General features: G+C 50.6%; 1 protein-coding gene across 16 annotated transcripts in view; it reads left to right on the forward strand.

The window, feature by feature from the left end:
* The window catches only part of GRAMD1B (GRAM domain containing 1B), a 243,565-nt gene that overhangs the window by 107,826 nt on the left and 113,753 nt on the right, over positions 1-21,986 (forward strand). For 13 of the 16 annotated variants that reach the window (XM_032357893.1, XM_032357901.1, XM_032357899.1 and 10 more), the window contains one exon: positions 2,081-2,158. In XM_032357893.1, the coding sequence (XP_032213784.1) occupies positions 2,081-2,158 (78 nt within the window). Of the gene's footprint in view, positions 1-2,080; positions 2,179-2,217; positions 2,984-21,986 lie in introns of those variants that run through there. The other 3 variants (XM_032357902.1, XM_032357900.1, XM_032357883.1) reach the window with 3 other exon arrangements.

The raw sequence follows: 21,986 nt of genomic DNA on the forward strand, positions 1-21,986 counted from the left end.
GTGTAAGAAATTCCATGGGTTAACAACACCGTGGCACAATTTTGTGAGGAGGAGTTTTGTTTGTTTGTTTTTTTAAAGATATTATTTATTTATTTGACAGAGAGATCACAAGTAGGCAGAGAGGCAGTCAGAGAGAGAGGGGGAAGCAGGCTCCCTGCTAAGCAGAGAGCCGGACGTGGGGTTTGATCCCAGGACCCCGAGATCATGACCCGAGCCGAAGGCAGAAGCCTAACCCACTGAGCCATCTGGGCACCCCTGAGGAGAAGTTTTTTTTTTTTTTTTTTTTTTTTTTAAATATTTTTATTTATTTATCAGAGAGAGAGAGGGAATGAGAGCGAACACAAGCAGACAGAATGGCAGGCAGAGGCAGAGGGAGAAGGAGGCTCCCTGCCGAGCAAGGAGCCTGATGTGGGACTCGATCCCAGGACGCTGGGATCATGACCTGAGCCGAAGGCAGCTGCTCAACCAACTGAGCCACCCAGGCGTCCCCTGAGGAGGAGTTTTTAATGGGCGAGTCTTGGAGACCTCACGAAGGGGAGGATAAAGGAGGAACCACTCCACGGGGAACAAGGAGGAACAAAAGTGGTCCGCGTAGAGTAAATGAAAGAGAAAGGACTTGTGTACACACTTAGGTTCCTCTAGGCAATTGGCAGCTGTCTGTGTTGGTGCTCTTCTGATTTCCGGTGTATGTATGTGCCTGAAAATTTGGTACAGGTTGCTTCTAAGTTCGTTTACTTCTTGCTGAAAGAACAGAGCCTAAGAGTGTAGTGATAAGTGTGACCACAAAAAATCACGCCCCACTTTGGGGGAGAGCGCACAGGGACGGGAGCAAGCTCTCACCCTGCCAGACTGCAGAGTTTCAGCAGACCTGGGGGTCTCATCTGAGAAATGCAGTCCCTGGAGATCAGTGATTTCTTTTGTGCTGAGCCGTCCATCAGAACAAGGAAACAATTGGGTTCTACTGGAGTCTGGGTTACAGCGACATTTATGGTAATAGGAATTTGTTATTAATAGATTCTCTGCAAAGCAGGGGGTTTGCTAGCTTTTTCTGTAAGGGTCCAGATAATAAATATTTGAGACTTCGCAGGTGTAATGAACTCAAGACTTGCTTAATCCTCTCTGTCTTAGCTCCTTCTTGACAGGGCAGCCCCAGAGGATATGTAAATGCGTGGGTGTGGCCATGTTCCAATTAAACTTTATTCATGACTCTGAAGTTTGAATTTCATAACAATTCTCCTGTGTCTGTGGGATGTTATTCTTGTTTTGACTTTTCCCCCTAACCATTTAAAAAAATAAACATCGTTCTCAAAGGGCAGTGGAAAGAAACAATGGGCAGCTTCAGGTTTGGCCTGGAGGGCTCGAGTTTATTGACTTCTGATCAGATGCTTGGATTAGTTAATGAATAACAATAAAAATCGTGTGTTTAGTTAGTAGTCATAAGGTGCCTGGACAGCTTTTTTTTCCCTCTCAAGTAAGATGAAAGAGGGGCGAATTCCACCTAACTCCCATGAAAGCGTTTTAAAGAGCAGAGCTCTGGGCATTGAAGGCCTAGCTGGAATCACCTCGCCTGCAGGGTGGGTGTTCAGGAGTGGAGGGACTTACCCTGTAATCCCGCCTTTATCCTCAACCTTGCTCTGCCTTCCCAGGAGGCAGAGAAGCCGCCTGCTGACCTCCGACCTCTGCCCCCACCAAGTGTTTCTCCCTGCTGCAGTTTCCCCTCCCAGTCTGTACCTGCCTCTGGCATCTCCAGGGACGTTGAAGAAGAATGGGCTTGTTACCCTGCTCTACAGATTAAGAGGCCCAACTGTAGAAAATACTGGAGGCATTTGCTCCCCAACACTGTGTAGACAAGGAAGAACCAGGGAACCCTAGGATCTTCCTCTTGGGCCTCAGATGTGATGGGTGGGGTTGTACCAAATTGTGTCATTCCTCCCGCCTCTGGCCTGTCAGTACATCCTGCCTAAAGTCACATGGGGGAGCTTGTATCTTTGAAATTTTGTAACGCGGTTTGTTTGTCTAGATGACCTCCCCCCAGGGTTGAGAAAGAAAGTAACGGTTCCTATCCGGTGTCTGTCTTCAGCAGCCAACAGAGCAGCCAGCAGAGCAGCCACGACGATGATTCCAGCAGGTTCCTGAGTCCCAGAGCACGGGAGGAAAGGTAAGGCCAAGGGAGGAGGGAGAGGATGGGCTGAAACGTGGGAGTCCAGCCGCCCTCCTAGCACTGGGGGAGAACCGGGGCGAGGGGAGGAGGGACGAGGGAGGAGGCTGCCAGACCTCTGTGCTCAGATCGGGCAGAGAGACGCGATGTTCACCCAGGAAGTGAGAGGGGGCCGCGCAGACCCACAGCTTCTAAAGGCTTCTGCTATTCAGCTAGGAGCAAGGTCAGCCTGTGGTGAACCCGAGATCCTGGGAAGACGCGCGAGCGGGCTTGGCTTGAGGCGCGTGTTAGTGGCTGCGTGCAGTGCTGCGGACGGGTCTGATGTGTGACAGCAGGTGACGGCGGCAGAGCAGGATAGACGTGGACTGTGGGTTTTAGAGGTCAAGGAGGGTGGACAGGCGAGGGGCAGTGAGCATGAGGCCCCGAAGTGCTGGCTGGAGGGTTCGTGGTGCGACGAAGTTAAACGCTCGGGATGGGAGGACCAGACTCTGCTCCGTGGAGGGCCTGTGCGGTGGTCGGAGGGGGGGTCTGTTGCGGCAGGCGAAGCTGCGGTGCCCGTGAAGGGCGATTGGCCTGATGTTAACTAATGAAAAAAAGAGGTCTCCGTCGGGACGCCAGAGTGGTCTGCTTTTGGTCGTGCTCTGTCTACTGCTTCTGTCAACGCACTGGATGAGGAAAGAGAATGTACCTCTACATCAGTTATCAGACTTAGGGCAGACACTGAGCGGGGATCGAGAGAGAAGACGGAGGCTGACCGACTCTGGTTTGAGTATTTCAGATGGCACAATGGGTGCAGACGACAATTTTTTTTTTTTTTTTAAAGGAAAGGTGCTAATATATTTATATTTAGTACTTAAAAATCTATATTACAGTAGTTTCTTTTTAAAATTTTATTTATTTGATAGAGCAAAGGCAGGGGGAGTGGGACAAGGAGAAGCAAGGCTCCCCGCTTTGAGCAGAGAGCCCGATGTGGGGCTCGATCCCAGGACCCTGAGATCATGACCTGAGCCAAAGGCAGAGGCTTCATCGACTGAGCCACCCAGGTGCCCCCAGAATAGTTTCCTAAATGTGGGATTTAAGGTTATCTTTGAAAGTCCGGATTTGCTCATTAAAAAGCGAAAAAGACCTCACTGGTCTGTACTACTTGGATTATGACTGGTGTATCATGTCCAGTTCTTTGGAAGTAGATACTGATAAATGAAGAATCCAGAAGGAATGGTCCGGATGATAACGTACTATAAGGACCGGTAGAAGGGAGAGTGGCTTAGCCTGGAAAGCAGAAAATTCACGGTGAGTATAACAGCACTCTTAAAGTACCTGAAAATCTAAGAAATAGAGCGAGAGGTGAAGAGATCCTAGTGAGAAGGATTCCAGCTCAGCATAACGCTGTGATTACAGTGGATCCCTTGGCTTCCAGCAAAAGCTGCATGGTGTATCGTAAGGGGAGCCCCTCTGGCCAAGAGCGTGGGGCTTGGGGAATCCTTATACTTATCTCTTTACATTATAAAGTTGTGTAGTTCTTGGGGTGCCTGGGTGGCTCAGTTGCTAAGCTTCTGCCTTCAGCTCAGGTCGTGGTCCTGGGATCCTGGGGTCCATTGGGCTCCCTGCTCCATGGGGAGCCTGCTTCTCCCTCTCCCACTCCCTCTGTTGTGTTCCCTCTCTCACTGTGTCTCTCTCTGTCAAATAAATAAATAAAATATTTTAAAAAAGTTGTGTCGTTCTACCCAAGTTCTCAAGTATCAGTCCAGCTTATCAACTCCGAAATCGAGCAGATAGAAGGCAAAGGGCCAGCAGGGGCAAAGACTAATCATTTTTGTCAAGATGCTTAATCAGTGACGATCCCATGGCAGTTCTGTCTGTCTCTTGAGTGGCCTACCCTCCCTCTCCATTGCTTTCTGGAATTCATCCATCATACTCGCAAAATTAGCAGGGACCCTTAAGTTCCCTTGGCCCAGCTCCCTTCCCTGTGCTTGGGCATCAAACATCTCCTGAAGTGTCCTGTCCATTTCTGGTCATAGTGTCTTCAGTTGGTCCAGTTGGTCCTTGTCCAGCAGCATTCTGACTGGCAGAATCCTTTTATCTAGGCTGCTTGGGGGCCTTCCTTGGAGAGAGGGAACAGGTGGTGAGTTGTAGTCTCCACGTTTTTTCCCAAGGCAACTTCAGCTCTTCCTCTAGGACATGACTGCTTGCCAGCTAGAGAGAGCCCTGCCTTTTGTTTGCTCTTCGGGATTGTATATTGCCGTAAATTCTGTTCTAGCTCCTTCTCTGCCCACTTCCTCAACCAAATGAGATGTTACAGAAGGTCTCCAGTCTGAACCTCTGCCCAGAAAGTCGTCTAGATATCTTCTCTGATCCTTCCTACTTTTGACCCCCTGACGGCTCCCTAACTCTTTCTGGTGGACAGTGGATATAATTTTGCACCAACTTACTTTGGACAGTACGGGAAACAAAATTTGATCAGAAGTATGCTTCCCATGGTGGTCCCTGCAGACCCTAGCCTCAGAAACTCAGGACTGGAATGTGTTCACCGTGGCCATTCTGAACGAAGTCTTTTTTCTCTTTGCATCCAGTTGGTTCTCCTGGAGAGAACAGGTCCCCGGAGTGCTAATTAATCACCAGCCTCGGTTCACAGCAAACCCTCAACACTCTGCCCCTAACCCTTACTGTAATATGTTTTTACCCAATTAAGAGACTCTCTGGGGCGTTTCGGATGCCGGCCTGTGTTCTCCTGGCCTGGGTCAAGCATGAGATCCAAACCCCAGGGAGATTGTCAGCAGTGGCGAGGGTCTGGCTCCTTGCTCCGGGCCCCCATTTGATGGACGGTGCGCCCTGCTGGTTGTGGTGGCATTTCCAACAGAGGCGAGGCCTTTGTGTGACCTCCTGTATTCTCATGACTCCCCTGGGAGGCTGCCGAGCAGGTATTATGGATCGAAAATGGTCAGGTCTGAGGCGGGTAGCCTGGACCCTTTTCTGTGGTTGCCCCTAATTCTCCATACCAGTTCCAGGATGAGGGACAGTTTCACAGAACAGGAAAAAAAAATGAACATCTCTTACTTGTGTCTTAAAGATAAAAATTCTAATCCTTCAATATGATGTACACTTTCAGCTGTTAAGTAAGACACCGATTTTTCTTTTTCTTGTACAAGGTTCAGAATAGGTGGGATATTTAGAGACAAACTAGTTCCCGTCTTGTAGTTTAACAAATGTCCACCCGAAGGCAAAGGAGGAGATGCCACAATAGGGCATCCAAACCCAAGGGCTTCTGACCGTTTTCCTCCTCATTCGCATCAGTGTTGATTCCTGAAGGAGAAAGGCTTTGGGTCCATAATAGGGGCAGGTGGTGGGAGGGTGCAGGGAGGCAGTCATTTCCTGGGCAGGTGTGCATCAAGAAGAGTCAATTTCAGGAAGAAAATCAGAAATGAGGACTGTCTCAGAGACAGGAACTCAGGTTTCCAGTAGAAAGAATAGACCTATCTTCTCCAAAGTCTGTATTTGTGTGTGTGTGTGTGTGTGTGTGTGTGTGTGTGTGTATGTGTGTGTAAGTGTGTGTAATCAAATGTGGGATAGTAAATCTATATTCATGCTTCTAGGTGAAGCCAGGGATACCCTTAAAAAACACTAACTCCCAGGTTCAGCCCAAACCGGACCAACTGTCAGACTGACATTGACGTTGCCAGATCTTTATTTCATACATTCACATGGTGGTAGGAACAGTCAAAGCCAGAGCTGTAGAAAAAGGAACTGTTTCACTGAGGACGGTTTATGTACACAATGTTAGTTTCAACAGAACTCGGTCCTGGTTGACCAGGAAGCCTTTCCGTGTAGGAGGATGGAGCCCTGGGCAGGGCTGGGGTGTAACCAAGCACCGAGGCTGGGCTGCCTGGGTTCATGTATCTGTCCCTGCGTGCAGTGTGTGTGCCCCAAACCTTTACTAAGTGTCTGCAGGATGCTGGGGAGCCTGCTGGAGTCCAGGCTGCAAGATGTGTAGCGGCTCAGGGTGCCTGGGTGGCTCAGTCCATTGAGCGTCTGACTCTTGGTTTCAGGACAGGTCATAATCTCAGGGTCATGAGATCACGCCCTGTGTTGGGCTCCACGCTCATTGGGGAGTCTGCTCCCCGTCCCCACCAACTCCTGTGCATGTGTGTGCCCACTCTCTCTTTCTCTAAAACAAAGAAATAAATCTTAAAAAAAGAATAAAATAAAAAGATGTCTGGAGGCTCACTGATGGTGGGCATCATGGTGTTCTAGAAAGAGTGAAATCCCTGAAGTCAAAACGGACTTAGGATTGACTCCCTTCTTCCTTATTACCTGCATCTTTAGAAGCAACTTACTTACCTTTGCTCAGCCTCAGTTTACTCGCTTGTAAAAGTCTTTCCTTGAGAGGAATAAATGAGATAACATGTGTAACGTGCCACCCCATTCGTAGTAGGTGCTTCGTAAGAGATACCTGCTATGACGAGGGTGGCGTGAGATTTCACTTTCCTAATGATCTGTGCTCTGCTGTCCTTGAAGAAGCAGAGACAGAGGACTTGTAGAATATTGATCGCCCTTAAAATGTCAGATGTGGACACCAAGGATAAAGAGATGAAGGCATGGGATTTCCCCTTGAGCGTCTTCTTGTCTCCTGGTGAGACGTTCCTATAAGTACGCAAATATAATAGAATGTGATAACAGACACGGGATTTCGTATAAAGTAATAAAACTAAAGAATTTGGACGCTAAGATGCCTAACCGGGTGTGATGAATCTTGCATACGCTTTGAAATGTAATCCTCTCAGCAACCCTGTCACATAGGGGCTGTTACTATCTTTATGTTAGAGTACAGGGAATGGAGGCTCAGCGGAGGCCCCAGATTTGTTGCAAAGTAGCACAGCCACTGTACTTGGGGTGAGGGCAGGGGAGAGGGAGGAGGGGGCCGAGGAACCCAGAAAGGCTCCACGGAAGGAGCTGTGCTCCGCTGAGAGCTGCAGGCTGAGTAGGAGTCTGTTAATGGGCAGCATTCCCAGGCGAGGGAACAAGACGTACATAAGCACAGAGGTGGGAGAAAGGCGTGTTCAGGGACTTCAAATACTTGAGCATCACTGCCGATCATGGCCGATGGTGGGGAGCTGGTGAGTGACTAGCCCTCATCTTTGCCCAGGTAGGCAGGTACTTGCCTCACCACGTTGCAGCCTGCCATGACAGAGTGGGCTTCTTTCTAGAGGAGGAGAAATGAGGGAGAGATTCTGAGCATGGGGGTTCCTAGGTCACCTTATAGAGACTCTTGGGGAGAAAAGTCATTTCGGTCCTGCTGGGAGAGATGGATTTAGAGGGCTCGTGTTGAAGGCAGACAGGGAAAGGGAACCTGACAATTATTTACCATCCGGTCCCTAATTAACACATTTAGTGAGCACATACTATATGCTAGCTACTCTTACAGGTGTTGGGAGCTGCAGCCATGAACAGGCTAAGTGTTAGGCTAAGTGTAGTCTCCCCTCTCATGGTGCTTTCGTTGTAGTGGGTGGAAATAGGTATCAACAAACAAGTGAATAAGAAAGCATCCAGCAGTAGCAGTGGTTAAAAGGAAAATGGAAAAGGGTGGTACAGTGGACCAGAGCTTTTTGGGGTAACACTAAGATGGGTGGGAAGGAACAGCTTACTGACCTGGTGACATTTAAGCCAAGTTCAGATGAAGGCGTTTCTGAATTAGACTAGCGAGGACAGAAAAGGAGGAACTGGTTGAAGAAGAAATGTGTTAAGTAGGTTTGACAAAGCTTGCCTATAGCTGGGTTGAGGAGGGCACCTGGTGTGAACCTAAGCTCTCTAGTAGGGGCAGCAAATAAAAGGCAGCACAGGCCAGAGGTTAAATTCCTGCCTGGGCTCTGATCGTGCTTCCAAGTGCATGATGTGTCATCCTGGGCAAACCACTCTACCACTGCGCCTCAATCTCTTTATCTATAAAATGGGTATGGTAATGATTCATACCTCATGAGTTACTGGGAGGAGCTTGTGTGTTTGTGTCTATGATAATTAGCATAGCACAGTGCCTGGCACATGGCTCTTATTATATATGTGCTTGCTTTGTTATTAGTATTATATTTATCATTATTAAAACGTTGAGTAAAGTGGGAGGAATTTGAAGAGCAGGGGTGGTGGTGAGTTTAACTTAGACACGTTGAGTGTGTAGGTGGGGAGAGAAACCAGCCAGTTGGCTATACCTGTTTAAAGCTCAGGAGACAGAGCTGATATATTTTTTTAAGATTTTATTTATTTATTTGACAGACAGAGATCACAAGTAGGCAGAGAGGCAGGCGGTGGGGGGAGGGGAACAGGCTCCCTGCTGAGCAGAGAGCCCGATGCGGGACTCGATCCCAGGACCCTGAGACCATGACCTGAGCTGAAGGCAGAGGCTTTAACCTATAGAGCCACCCAGGTGCTCTCAGAGCTAATATTTTTTTTTAAAAGATTTTATTTATTTATATGACACAAAGAGAGCACACACAGGGGGAACAGCAGGTAGAGGGAGAAGCAGGCTCCCTGCTGAGTAGGGAGCCCAATGCAGAACTTGATCCCAGGACCCTCAGATCGTGACCTGAGCTGAAGGCAGACGCTTAACTGACTGAGCTACCCAGGCATCCCGAGAGAACTAATATTACTTGTTAGAGTCTTAGGGTCAGCAGAGTGTAAGCAGAAGGCAAAGAAAGAAGTAATTTGCAAAATGTTGCCCACTGCAGCTGGGAAAAGTAGGAGACAGAAATAACAGACTTGGAGCGCCTGGGTGGCTCATCGGGTTAAAGCCTCTGCCTTCAGCTCAGGTCATGATCTCAGGGTCCTGGGATCAAGCCCCACATACAGCTCTCTGCTCAGCAAGGAGCCTGCTTCCTCCTCTCTCTCTGCCTGCCTCTCTGCCTACTTGTGATCTCTGTCCATCAAATAAATAAATAAAATCTTAAAAAAAAATAAATAACAGACTCAAGAAGGCAGAATCAAAGAGGAAAGAGGCAGGTAAGGTAAGCACCATCTTTTTTTTTTTTTTTTCTTTTTAAAGATTTTATTTATTTATTTGAGAGAGAGAGTGAATGAGAGGGGGAGGGAGAGAATCTGAAGCAGACTCCACGCTCAGAGCTCAACGTGGGGCTCGATGCCACAACCGCAAGACCATGGCCTGAGCCAGAACCAAGCATTGTATGCTCAGCTGACTGTGTCCCCAGGGGTGCCCCACGAAATGGGATCTTCTGCAGTGGCCGTTCAGAGGTCTCTGGTAACCACAGAGCAGTTTTAGAAGGGCGTAGGTGAAGGGAGGAAGAAGAGGGCGAGCAAGGAGAGTTTATTCTAGGAGTTTTTCTGGGAGGAGGAGATGATACCTAGAGGAGAAGGCAGGGCTGACTGGGGAAAAATTGTTTTAATAGAGGGAGACACAGCCCTTTATATTTTATTTATTTTATTTTTTAAGATTTTATTTATTTATTTGACAGAGATCACAAGTTGGCAGAGAGGCAGGCAGAGAGAGAGGAGGAAGCAGGCTCCCTACTGAGCGGAGAGCCCGATGTGGGGCTCAATCCCAGGACCCTGAGATGATGACCTGAGCTGAAGGCAGAGGCTTAACCCAGTGAGCCACCAGGTGCCCCAAGCTACTACGAGTCTTTAAGAAGGATGCTGACAGCATCAGATTTGCATTCTGAAGTTTGCAGTGCAGAGGAATGGTGGCTGCAGAGGGAGCAAGCACCTGGAGCAGTGTAGTTAAAGGATATTGGTGGCTTGGACTTGGGATGGTAGTTGTGGAGGAAGAAAAAAAAGAAAGAAAAGAAGTAGATGAATTCAGGATACATTTTAAGGGGATTCCAATGTCCAGGACTTTGTGATGGATTGGATTTAGGGTGTGAGAAGGGAGGCCTTGGGAGTTAGTTCCAGGATTCCGACTTGGTCAGTGGGCTCGTGGTTCCTACGGGAGATAAGGGAGCAAGGATTTGGAGGAGGCAAGGAAAGATCTTGAGCACAGGTGGAAGGATTGGCCTGGACCAGATCCCAATGGAGGTGGATGCAAGTGAGTTCCCACGCCACGTGGCGGGAAGGTGAGGGGTGAATAGCGGCAGGACCTGTCTTCTCCGAGTCGTGGGAAATGAGGGGATTTCCCAAGATCAAAGGAGGGGGAACGAGAATCGTGTGAGCTTTGGGTATGGTTAATCTGGGGATTTCTTTTTTATTTTTTTAAAAGTTTTTTAGAAGACTTTATTTATTTATTTATTTATTTGACAGAGAGAGAGACAGAGATCACAAGTAGGCAGAGAGGCAGGCAGAGAGAGAGGAGGAAGCAGGCTCCCCGCTGAGCAGAGAGCCCAATGTGGGGCTCCATCCCAGGACCCTGAGATCATGACCTGAGCCGAAGGCAGAGACCTTAACCCACTGAGCCACCCAGATGCCCCAGTTTGGGGATTTCTTGCATCACCTTTTCTCTCACTCGAAGGAAAGGTGTTCCCGTCTTACCTGTCTCCCCGGAGCTCACCTCGTTTCTTCCAGGTGTGCTAGGGAGGGCCGTTTTACAGGTGGAGTGCTGGGCTGTGGTTCGTTTTTCCAGCACTTGCCTTGTGGTTTGCGCTGTTCAGCTCACTTCTCTGTCTCCCCACCGCCGGCCCACGAGACCCCGGAGGACAGAGACCGTATCTCTTCTATCTGGCACAGAGGAAGCACTCCACAGATGCTCGTGGAATTCACGAGTGAACAGATGGAGAAACCAAAGTCATGGAATTTGAGGCCAAAGGCCAGGCCAGGCCTCTGGAGTTGCAGGCTCAACTGATGTCAGCTCGGGTCAAGCCACCAGAATAGAGAGCCTCCTGGTAGAAGGAAGGATACTTTCAGTTCTGCTGCTTCTAGCCCAGAAATTGTCCCCAGACAGCCTACTTCCAGAGTGCTTGAGCTCCCATCGGTGTGCCCGGCCCCCAGATTCCCCGCAGCCCGGCGGCCGCTCAGGTGACCTCTGCAGTAGGCTCCCTCAGCACGAGGAAGGAGCCCAGTACAAACCCTCTGGGAGCGGGACCCGCCGGCCCTCCCCCTCCCTCCCGCACCAGCAGCTGACATCACAGGCAGGTAGAGCTCCAGCCTCCCTGTCTGAGGACAAAGAGGAGGAGGAAACTCACCAAGTGCCCAGAGCACTGCCAGATGTGGGAAGATGGAGGAGGGCCCTGTTTGGAGCTGTGGCTTGGGCCAAAGCCAGAGGGGATCCTGGTGACACGGAGCCTCGGGCTCTCCTGCCCTGGGCCCTGTGCCTGCCCGGGTCTTGGATCGCCCAGCCGGGCTGGGAGGGCTTGTGGGCAGGTGGTCTGGCCGACAGCTGGCGGAGCTGCAGAGGCCGAGTCCTGTCCAGGTGGCTCTGGAGTGAGCCCCCAGCCCTTAAGGTCCCCGCTGCCATGTGGTGGGCCCTCCCCTGAGCCCAGCATGGTACAGAATCTGCACTCCGAGACTGTTTCCTGCAGTGCGGCCGTCAAGCAAGTCTGTCACTACCACGTCTCCTCCCTGAGGAAAAAGCTGTCCTTTCTGCGAGCCAAGTAGGTGGCAGGGGACCCCCCCAGACCCCCCCGAGAGTGAGAGTGTGACCAGTTGGCCCTTGGGCTGGTTGGGGATGACCGGGGGCTCTTCACAGAGGCAGCTTTCGGGGTTGGCTCTCGTGTTTGGGGCTCTGGTAGTTCTTTGCCAGGGGGGACGGGTCCTCAAGAGGGGGGAGGAATGATCTGTGGCAAGAGGCTGAAGGCAAAGGATAGAAGGTGCCGCCAGCTGAGGCTGGGTGGCCCTTCGTCGGAATGGATGGAATGCTTGACGGGGCCTTACTGGGTGTCTGCCCAGGGGGTTAGTGGCTCTCCTGGTTTTTCATAACCGGCCAGGGAGGATTGTCTCTTGTGGGGTAAATGACTTCAGTTGGTAAAGAACTTGGAGGTCGCAAGACAGAGGTGCTGTGGAGGGTGATGGACTCTAACTGGCGTCTCTGGGGTGCTGATCATTCCCTTCCAGTGGCAGGGAACCTGTGAGGGAGGCATTCGGGGGTGTGGACGTCACATGTTCACTTCTTAGAGGTAGTCACTGGGGCCTCTGCCCCGACCCCAGAGCTGCTCGAGTAGGCAGCCGGGGAGGTCAGAGGATAAGCGGGGTGGGGGGTGCTCTCTCCCGGTGCGGTCCCCCTCGCTGGCAGAACCGTGGGCAGGGGCTCCGTGGTGGCCATGCCCCCTTGGCCTCTGCAACAAGAAGAGGAGAGGAGGTGTCCTAGAGGAGAAAGACGCCCTGGCCCCCAAGGCCAGAGGGGAAACTCAGAGGCTGACAGCTATTGGAGAGGGGGGCATGTAAGCTTATGGGCAGGTTTCTGGGTGTGTTTTTGTGAAGAGGAATAGAGCAGGAAGGGGAAGGGAAGATGGACAAGTGGAGGGAGGGTGGTGAGAGGCTGAATAGATTTCAGAGGTCGATTGGGGCTGGAGGTGTTGTAGATGACTTGATCAGATTCTCTCTCACACGGCCCGTGTGCAAACACCCACAGGCGTGGCTGCCCATGAGTACTTCGCCATATTTTGGCAGAAGTTTGAAGGGCAGTGAACAGAGACTGAGTCCTTACTCTTATGAGGTGACTTCTCAGGTGCCGACCACCCAGGTTACCTGCACACAGCAGACATCTGACACGTGATGGCCGAATGAGGGATTCCCGCCTAGGTGCCTCTGTCACTGCTGGTGACAGAGGCCGGCTTCCCTCTGGGGTCCTGTGGAACTCAGGAGCCTGTTGGAGACTCCATGACCTTGGGCAGCTCCCTGGCTCTAGCACTTACTGGCTACGGAGCTCTCACAAAATCATTCTGGCTTCTCTGAACATTTCCTTCCTTAAGAATGGAAACAGTGAAAAAAAAAAAAAAAGAATGGAAACAGCGGGGGCGCCTGGATGGCTCAGTCAGTTAGGTGTCTGCCTTTGGCTTGGGTCATGATCTTGGGGTCCTGGGATCGAGTCCCGCATAGGGCTTCCTGCTCAGCAGGGAGCCTGCTTCTCCCTCTGCCTGCCACTCCCCCTGCTTGTGCTCTCTCTCTCTAGTAAATAAATAAAATCTTAAAAAAAAAAAAAAAAGAAAGAAAAGAACAGAGACAATTGTATCTACTTTGTGGAGACTGGGGCGGGGGTCAAAATGAGATAAAACGGGAGAAGGTCCTAGCCCTGTGTCTGGATACAGTAAATGATATGATATGTTCTTTTTGTTGGCAAATGGTAGCCTGGAGCCAAGCCTGTGAGTAAGTGGAAGGGGAGTTTTGAGCTCCTGAGACTGTCCGTGGGAGGACTTGGTTAGGCTACGGCAGGGGAGGCCAGTCGCATAAACCCGGGTCCTCACTTCCCCAGCTGATTTCCATCTGAGCGCTGATCGTGTCATAACGGTATGTATCTGTTGTATCTGTTGGCCCAGTTGTCTCCCCTACTAGGGCCCAAATCTCATGAGAGCAGGGGCACAGTCTGGTTCACCCACTAGAGTGTATCTGACTCGCAGTGCAGTGCCCGACACGCGCTAGGTGCTCAGTGAAGATTGGTTAATGAGTAAATGAGCACATGAGTAACTGTCTAAGGCTTTTTGCCTTTTTTTTTTTTTTTTTAAGGTTTTATTTGTCGTAGAGAGAGAGCACAAGCAGGGGAGCAGCAGGCAGAGGGAGAAGCAGACTCCCCGTTGAGCAGGGAGCCTGGTGTGGGGCTCCATCCCCAGACCCCCGATATCATGACCTGAGCCAAAGGCGGACACTTCACCGACTGAGCCTCTCAGGCGCCCCACTGTCTAAGGCTTTTTGCCAGCTCTCACATTCTGTGATCACAGGATTGTGTAGCTGTGCCCCAAACTGAGGGCCACTGGACTGACTAGCCCTTCTGTATCTGTTAATCTTTATGACCTTTTCATGGTCGCGGTCAGTGGCTTGTGACTGCCCTTCTATATTCTTTTTCAGATCCACATCCACCTCTGGTTAGGTGACGGCGTGGTCTTGGACAGACCGCACACATGGTGTTTGAACAGGAGAGAGAAGCGCCTTATTTTAGGTCTGGGCAGAGAAGCGAGTGGGCGCTCCTGTCTTGCCCTCCCTCCCCGGGTTCCCAGTTCGTAACTCCTCTTTGGCAGGCCCGGCCGGGTCTGTGGCCATCAGCAGAACTGTCTGCAGGTGTAACCGTCACCTGCTCCGCGTTTCTCCTACTCCAGCATTTCTCCTTTCCTGCCTGAGAAAGGGGGCTGTTAATTATAGCTCGGCAAACTGTGCTATCTCGGCGGATGCCGGAGTTGGGATCTGGATTTGAACAAGCGGCAGGCAGGCAGGCAGATGGTAAACCTCGTTCCCCAGCCTCCCCACCTCCTGCCGGGGAGAAATCCCATCCTCCTACCAGTGGGAGTGGAGAAGGAATGTGAGTGGGTGGCAGTACCCCGGGGGCTCAGGCCGAGACTCCACCTCCAGCTTGCCCTGTCCTGCTACCTCCTTTGTCTCCCTCTTATCCAGTCTTGAGGTGCAGTTGGAGGCCAGAATCCCAGAGTTCTTCCAGCATGTTACTGACGAATAATGGGAGCTCAGAGCACCTGTTTGTGGAGACCACGCCCTGCTTTCCCTTCCAGGAGATGAATAAGTCATTGTACCAGAAGTTGATACTCTAACTTGGTTGCAAACCTGAGTCAGTGAAACATTTTTGAGCTGTCTCCACCAATATATATACATATTTCCACCAATGTACACAAACCCACACGTGTGTATATACACGCACGTACACACACGCACACACATGTTCATATACGCATACATATATATGCACGTGTGAACGCATTTATATAAATGATATACATGCACTGCTGTACTGAATTGCTCATTATGTAATTAAGAAGACGTTTTAAAAGGATGAGATAAAAAGAAATAGAGATCTATGTAAGTTCTAATACTTCCCTTCCTGCATTGCCCCCGGGAGTGCGCATACCCCTTGATCATGTGCAGCCTCCTCGGGGGACCAGAGCGGCCATACGGGGTGTCGAGATCCCATGTGGGGCTTATCCAGTGTGCAGATTCCTGGGCCCCTCTCTCCAGTTCTGAGCCCTGTGGACTGGGGTGGGCCTAGGAACTTGCATAGTTAACACCCATCCCAAGCGATTCTGACTCTGGGGTTCTTGAACTGCGCTCGGAGAAACGTGACCTGTGGTCAAAAGCCTCCTGTTAACTCTGCTCTAGGGAACATCATGTACGCAATTTAATAGTGAATGGTCATGGGACAGGGAGAGCCCAGCGTCCTAGGGAGCCTCTGGCAGACCCATGGCGCCTTTTTAATGCCTAGCCCTCAGGGGCCCTGGTATCAGTGCATCGCTTCTGTTCTCCCGCAGCTGTTAGCTGCACAGCCCAAGAATCCCGGTTCTGCAGCAGGGGGAGAGGTGGGCAGGGTGGGGATATGTAATTAAATTAATCATTTCATCTTATCTGTCACCAACTTTGCAGGTTGCTCAATGCTGCTTTTCTTCTTATCCTCTGATGGGTGAGCAGCAGGCAGCTCCCTGCTGGGCCCCCTCCCTCTTCCCCGTTCCCTAGTCTGAAGGTTAAAGTCTCTGTCTAGATGCGAGAAACCCCTCATAACCGGGGTAGGGGGGATTGTTCTGTGATTGGAAGAGGGGCTAAGGCTGTGGACGGCTCCTGGGGACCCCCGCTCCTGGCCCCCAGACACTAACACAGACACTCCCTTGTGTCTCTGGTATGCGAGCTGGATGGGGGAGTCCCTCGGGAGAACCAGGGCTAGGCTTGAAACACTGAGTTGATTCGTGTGGCCCCAGGACAGACTCATTAGAGGGATCACGGAGTGGAGTGAATGGTTGTCTCTGTTGGACTCCTTTCCCTCTAGAAGTGAAACACCGGGGTTTCCTTTTCTTGGCGTCTCAATGAATGGGTGGACTTGGCATCTGGCCATTGTCCTTATAAATGAGGGGTGGGACCTAGATCTGCAGAGGTGGCCTGAAGAAGGGATTTAAGGAGGCTTATCTCTCTGCTCCTTCCTCAGTTGTGAATTTCTTCTTCAGTCCCCACATCAAGCGGACATCTGCCTCTTTGTGAATAACTTCCATAGTGGGAAATTGAAGGAAATTAATTGGGGTTTCTTTCAGTAAAGAAACTTTGAGTTAGGGGAAACTACAAAAGCAGTACAAATGTGGTGAGCAAATCTAAGAGAACACAGAATGTCCGTGGACTTAGTCTGTGGGCACCATAAAAGTTCCGAGGTATTATCTGTTATGATTAATAATAATCGGCTGTTTTGAGAGTCTTTTATGTGTTCATCAGTGTGCTTTCCATGTCCTTTCTTACTTAACTATGATAACAGGCCTGTAAGAACTTGGGTTGTCCACGGTCATTCCTTTTTTTTTTTTTTTTAAAGATTTTATTTATTTATTTGTCATAGAGAGAGAAGCGAGAGCAAGCATAGGCAGAGGCAGAGGGAGAAGCAGGCTCCCTGCCAAGCAAGGAGCCCAATGTGGGACTCGATCCCAGGACTCTGGGATCATGACCTGAGCTGAAGGCAGCCGCTTAACCAACTGAGCCACCCAGGCGTCCCAACCACTGTCATTCCTTATAAGTGATCTGAGATTCCACTCCAGAGCCGCCTTTTATGACTTCCCCTTGAGAGAGCCTCCATGTGGCCGTTGGGACACTTGGGGCACCCAGCGCTGAAACTTCTGCTTTTCCTTATGTTGGATGGATCTTTCTTCCCCTGTCTCCTGGACCTGAAGCTCCAGATAGGGAGTGTGTGAGTGAGTCCATTAATGAAGATGATTTGTGGCAAAGCTTCAAGCCAGACGCAACACAAGACAAATTGACAAGGAGGGAATAGACCCCAGTGACTCTGAATGATTCAGTTAAATATGCCTGAAGCCAAATAGGGTTTTGTGTTTTGTTTTTGTTTGTTGTTTTTGTTTTGAGTGTGTTTCATATGCTTTGTTGATTTTTGAGAAGTGCCATAGGTTTTTAACTAACAGGTTACTTATTGGAAAGTACATTCCTGATGCTTTCTTTCGGTTCAGTATTATGTCTAAACCACAGAACAGAACTGTGGTCGCTCTGATCTCTCTGTTGGTATCAGGTGAGAAGGCCCTCTTGGTGTTGGCTTGAGGAACACAAGTTCTTTACCTTCCCTAGCTCTTTGTTTGCTGGGCTCGCCAGCACCTCCTGCTGGCAGTGGCTTTGCTGGAGAGGAGAGAGTGGCCACCACATCCCCTCAAGTAGGACATGGGTGTTATTCAGCAGGCAGGAGGCAGGGGGCGTGGCCTGGATTCCCCTCCTACCATGGAGGGCAGGACTTTCCACCTGACCCTACAGCCCCCACCTCATAGGACCAGGACAGTAGGAGGAGGGAACTGCCAATGAAAAGGCAGACTTGATGGCCAGTGAGCTGAGCAATTGGGTTTGTGTTCGTCTTAGACCCTCCACTCAGATTCTTCCTTGGCTATATATTACCATCCCCCCCAGCTTCTGTAGCTTTATGGTCTGTTTTTGTTTTCTCATTCGATTGCAACAGCCCTCCCTGGTGGGTCCTGTATTCTTGGAGGGTGGTGAGGACCAAGCAGCGGTCTGGAGAGGATGGTCATCCCTGGAAGCATTCCCCTTCACATTTCCCTTTGCTGGCTTGGCCTCCCTTGCCTAGCCCCTGGCCAGGACTTGGCTGAGATCTGTAGCTGCGTCCTTCAACCTCTGTCCCAGTTCCCTAGAAGAAACCTGAGAGCAGAAGGAGAACGCTCCTGACTTGGAGACCGTCCCTCGGCTGCCTGCTCACCTTTGGTCCATCCTGGCAGCTGCCCAGAATGGGGGATGAGCCGCTCTCCACGGGAGTCCCTGAGCCTGCTGCAGCTTGCTGCGCTGTCCAGGGGTCACTGACCATGGTCTGGCGTCCTGTCTGGTCTCCCTCAGCTTCAGCAGTGGTTCCTAGCTGGCCTCTCCAGCGGCCTGCGTCCAGTGATGCCCCCAGGGCATTCAGACAGCCTCACACCTTCCGTCCTAAGGCTTTTCCCATTATCTGCCTCTGGAGCACACAGGACAGCGTGCATGGTGCCCATTTACCATGCACTCCAAAAAGCTCAGCATTGCCCTATGCCCCCTCTCCCCTCCCTGTGGACCCCCTACTCAGTTAATCCTGTGGCTTCCTAGATGTCCTCACCCTGAATGGCCATGTGAAATCTCACCCTGAGGGGCGCCTGGGTGGCTCAGGGGGTTAAGCCTCTGCCTTCAGTTCAGGTCATGATCTCAGGGTCCTGGGATGGAGTCCTGCATGTGGCTCTCTGCTCAGTAGGGAGCCTGCTTCCCCCCTCTCTCTGCCTGCCTCTCTGCCTACCTGTGATCTCTGTCTGTCAAATAAATAAATAAAATCTTAAAAAAATATATCTCACCCTGAATGAATCTGCCCTCTGCATCGGTGACCCTTTTCATTTTAAAAGTACTTGCACAAATCTGTCATCTGGAAGTACAGGACGGGACCAGCTGCTGGCTGGAGAGGGTAGGGAGGGGGAAGGGCTTGTGTAACCTGAGCAGTGCTGGGTACAAATGGAGGGGGGGCCAGGAGAACTCATGAAATACCTATTGTTCCCAATCTCTGACTGCCCTAAAGATAGTGGTTAGAAGACAGCATTGTCTTAGTGAACCTTGAGTGACTATTTTTGGTATGTGTCAGGCACTGGGCTCTCATTTAAATGTCAGCATTTTGCTATGAAATAGTATAACTGGTATAACTGTTACCTCCATTTTATAGATCAAAAAACTGAGGCCGTGAGAGAGGTTTTGTAACTTGGATAAGAGCATATACAGCTCTAATGTGATGGTCTAGAATGTGAATCCAGGCGCCTTGACTCTAGGTCCTAACCGCTCTGCAGCACCGCCCTGTCCAGCTCTAGGGGTATCATTGATACTCCTGTTGCTTGTGAGGTCCCAGGAATTGCTAGTGGCTAAGGGGCAGGCCTCCCCCCTGCCTGACTTGTTGTTTTACCCTGAGGAACTTAGATGCAGAAGGGCCTGATCTGATACCAGCAAAGACTCTCAAGAGTGTTGCCTGAGATCCGAGCTTCCCTAAGCAATGGCCGAGGGGCTGGCACTGTCCTTTTTGTCTACCCTATGGCTGCCTGCGCTCAAAGAGGCCTGCCTCTCTCCTCTTGACTTCAGAGCTGCGGGTGCCGTCTTGTAGCTGACTAAAGGCTACTTCCTTTCCTCCTTGAACCTGAACCTTAATTCTTACCACCCCCTTCTCCCCCTCCTGTCCTGACCGCTTGAGAAGCCCCTCCAGCCCAGCCCCGCTGCAGCACCCGGGACCTCCAGGGCCTAGGCCCGCTTCACAAGATGGTTCCAGACTTGAACCCTGCAGGGTTAGCTGCAGTCTCTCCGGTTTCCCCCTGCTGAGCAGTTTCTGTCCTCGCAGAACTCCCAGGTGCTGTAGTCAGGTTCTCTCGTGGAACTTGCCACTTTGCTCAGTCTCCTTTCTCCCTCCTCCAGCCTGATCAACGTCCCTGATTCTCTTTGTGAATCTTTCCTCCCCTTCTTTATTTCTGTTTGGACTCTTCCATTGTTCTTTGATGGCTTTTTACTCCACAAACTCCCCTGTAAGTCCCCCTTAATGTCCACTCGTAGTTCCCGTCTTCGTTCCTTTTCTGCCCTTTTTCATATTCCTTTTTTTTTTTTAAAGATTTTATTTATTTGTCAGAGAGAGAGCGAGCGAGAGCGAGCACAGGCAGGCAGAGTGGCAGGCAGAGTCAGAGGGAGAAGCCGGCTCCCTGCGGAGCAAGGAGCCCGATGTGGGACTCGATCCCAGGACGCTGGGATCATGACCTGAGCTGAAGGCAGCTGTTTAACCAACTGAGCCACCCAGGCGTCCCCCTTTTTCATATTCTGATGACCCCCCCCCTGCTCCATTTTCATGTCTTTATTAATCTGAAAAAGCAGGTGGGCTTGTTTTCAGTTCATTCTACCTCTGCCATCTTCAGCTCTGCAGGGGACTTAAAATTTCATGCTCTGGGGGAGAGGGGTCAGCTGAATCAGGAGAAGATTAGTGGCGAGCCACTGAATAATAATAAGAAAAAAAAGAACCCTAACTCTTAAGACACAGTTTTAAGCCCTTAACGTGTGCTATCTTCATGTAGCATATGAGTTGAGTAATATCTGTGGCTTTCAGATGAGGAATGAGGGCACAGAGAGGCTAAGTAACTTGCCTGAGGTCACACAGATGGTGGGCATTTGAGTCAGAATTCAGACTTGAGCAGAATGGCTGGAGAGGTAGGCTCGTTCCCGCGCCCGAATGCCTCTCCCTAGGGTTGATGGTTAGTGAGCCAAAGAGATGAGGAGAAGTCACCTTCTAGCTCCGGCATCAGACATGCACCGTGGTGAGAAAACACGCACACACACCCCCCTTTCCGCCTTCATCTGCCTCGGTTTATCCACGGAAGGAAGACGTTAAGTGACCTCTCAAGGTCTTCGTGTTTCTGGACGCCTGTAGTTTGCGCACCCCTCCCTGTTTCATCACCATCTCTTCTGTTTAAAGTCAAGACTCCGGAGAGAAGGAATGGTACCTTTCTGGCAAAGGTGCCAGCAAGGAGTTGGCGGTCTCGGGATAGGCAGAGCGATCAGGCTGCACATTTGATCAGCAATGCAGATACGGCTGCACCACTGCACTTTGCTCCAAGAACTACATATCCCATGGTGCCCCGGGGGGGGGGGATACTGATCTGGCCAGGCTTGGAAGCAGCTTTCCTTGGCTTCCTTGCAGCCCCTCCCACCAGTAGGCAGCTGCTCGGGAGGAGGCCCTTCCTGAAAGAAGCAGGTGCCGGTGTCCAGCCTCTGAGCTGTCCTTAGGGAATTGGGTCCTATACTTCCCACCACACCCTCCCCATCCTCTGCCCAAACTCACCCTAGCCTCTCTTCTGTATCTGGGTTTTAAACCTATTACATAAGTACAGTGATTAAGGAGTTAGAATATAATACCTAGGGTAAAGTAATTAGTACGAATAATTCCCCTGGAGAGAAAATGATGTGATGATAAATGCTACCGTCCCATGTACCCATCTCTGTCTCTCTCTCCTTCGTTGTCTTTTCACTAAATACTAGGCAGAACGGAACGACACGGAGTTGTAGAAGAAGCTTCTGGCCTTTAATTCAAAGAGCAGATGGCGTGGACTAGAGGAGTTACTTAGTCCATTATTTAGGTAGATTCCTTTCTGGTTAGCTGAAGCGTGGGTACAGTGACTTCTTAATGAGATTGTCTGCGTCAGGTTTCCTTTCCTTTTTCCCTTTCAGTGTTGTTCTCTTTTCTGTCTTCCTGGAATGTTCTTTGGCCTCTGGGACATACTCTTTCCCTCCTTTCTCATTGAAACCAAGCATTGCCCCCTCCCTCCTGCCCTGCCCCATCTTCTGCCTTGTCCGTTCTGTAGCTGACAGCTCTCTCCCCGCCGCTTGGAGTTCAGGATGTTTAAATTGCCTTATAAAGTACATACAGATGATTCTAGCTGAGCGGCTCACCTGAATGCTGTGTGCTGTGCTCGCCACCCAGGGCTGTGTGACTGTCGGATGCTGTTAAGGACTGAGGTATTTGGTCGTTTAGGAGACTGGGTGCAGTCCTGTGGACCTGGGTCCGATCTCTGCATGATTTTGCTGAAACAGAACATCCTCCCTCGTGGCTACCAGGCTTCTGCTCTCCATCTGTTTGTGCATTTGACTGTCAGCCCAGGGAGAGAGAGGACCACAGGCCAGAGCGATAGCCAGGAGGAGCACTGCAGGCCTCTGAGCAGAGATGGCATGTGTGGAACTGGCAGAGCCTGCACACAGCTTTTTTGTGCAGGGTACAGTGGAATACCTCTAGTGCCGTTCT

The sequence above is a fragment of the Mustela erminea genome, chromosome 9 (genome assembly GCF_009829155.1).
Source record: "Mustela erminea isolate mMusErm1 chromosome 9, mMusErm1.Pri, whole genome shotgun sequence".
Lineage (NCBI taxonomy): Eukaryota > Metazoa > Chordata > Mammalia > Carnivora > Mustelidae > Mustela > Mustela erminea.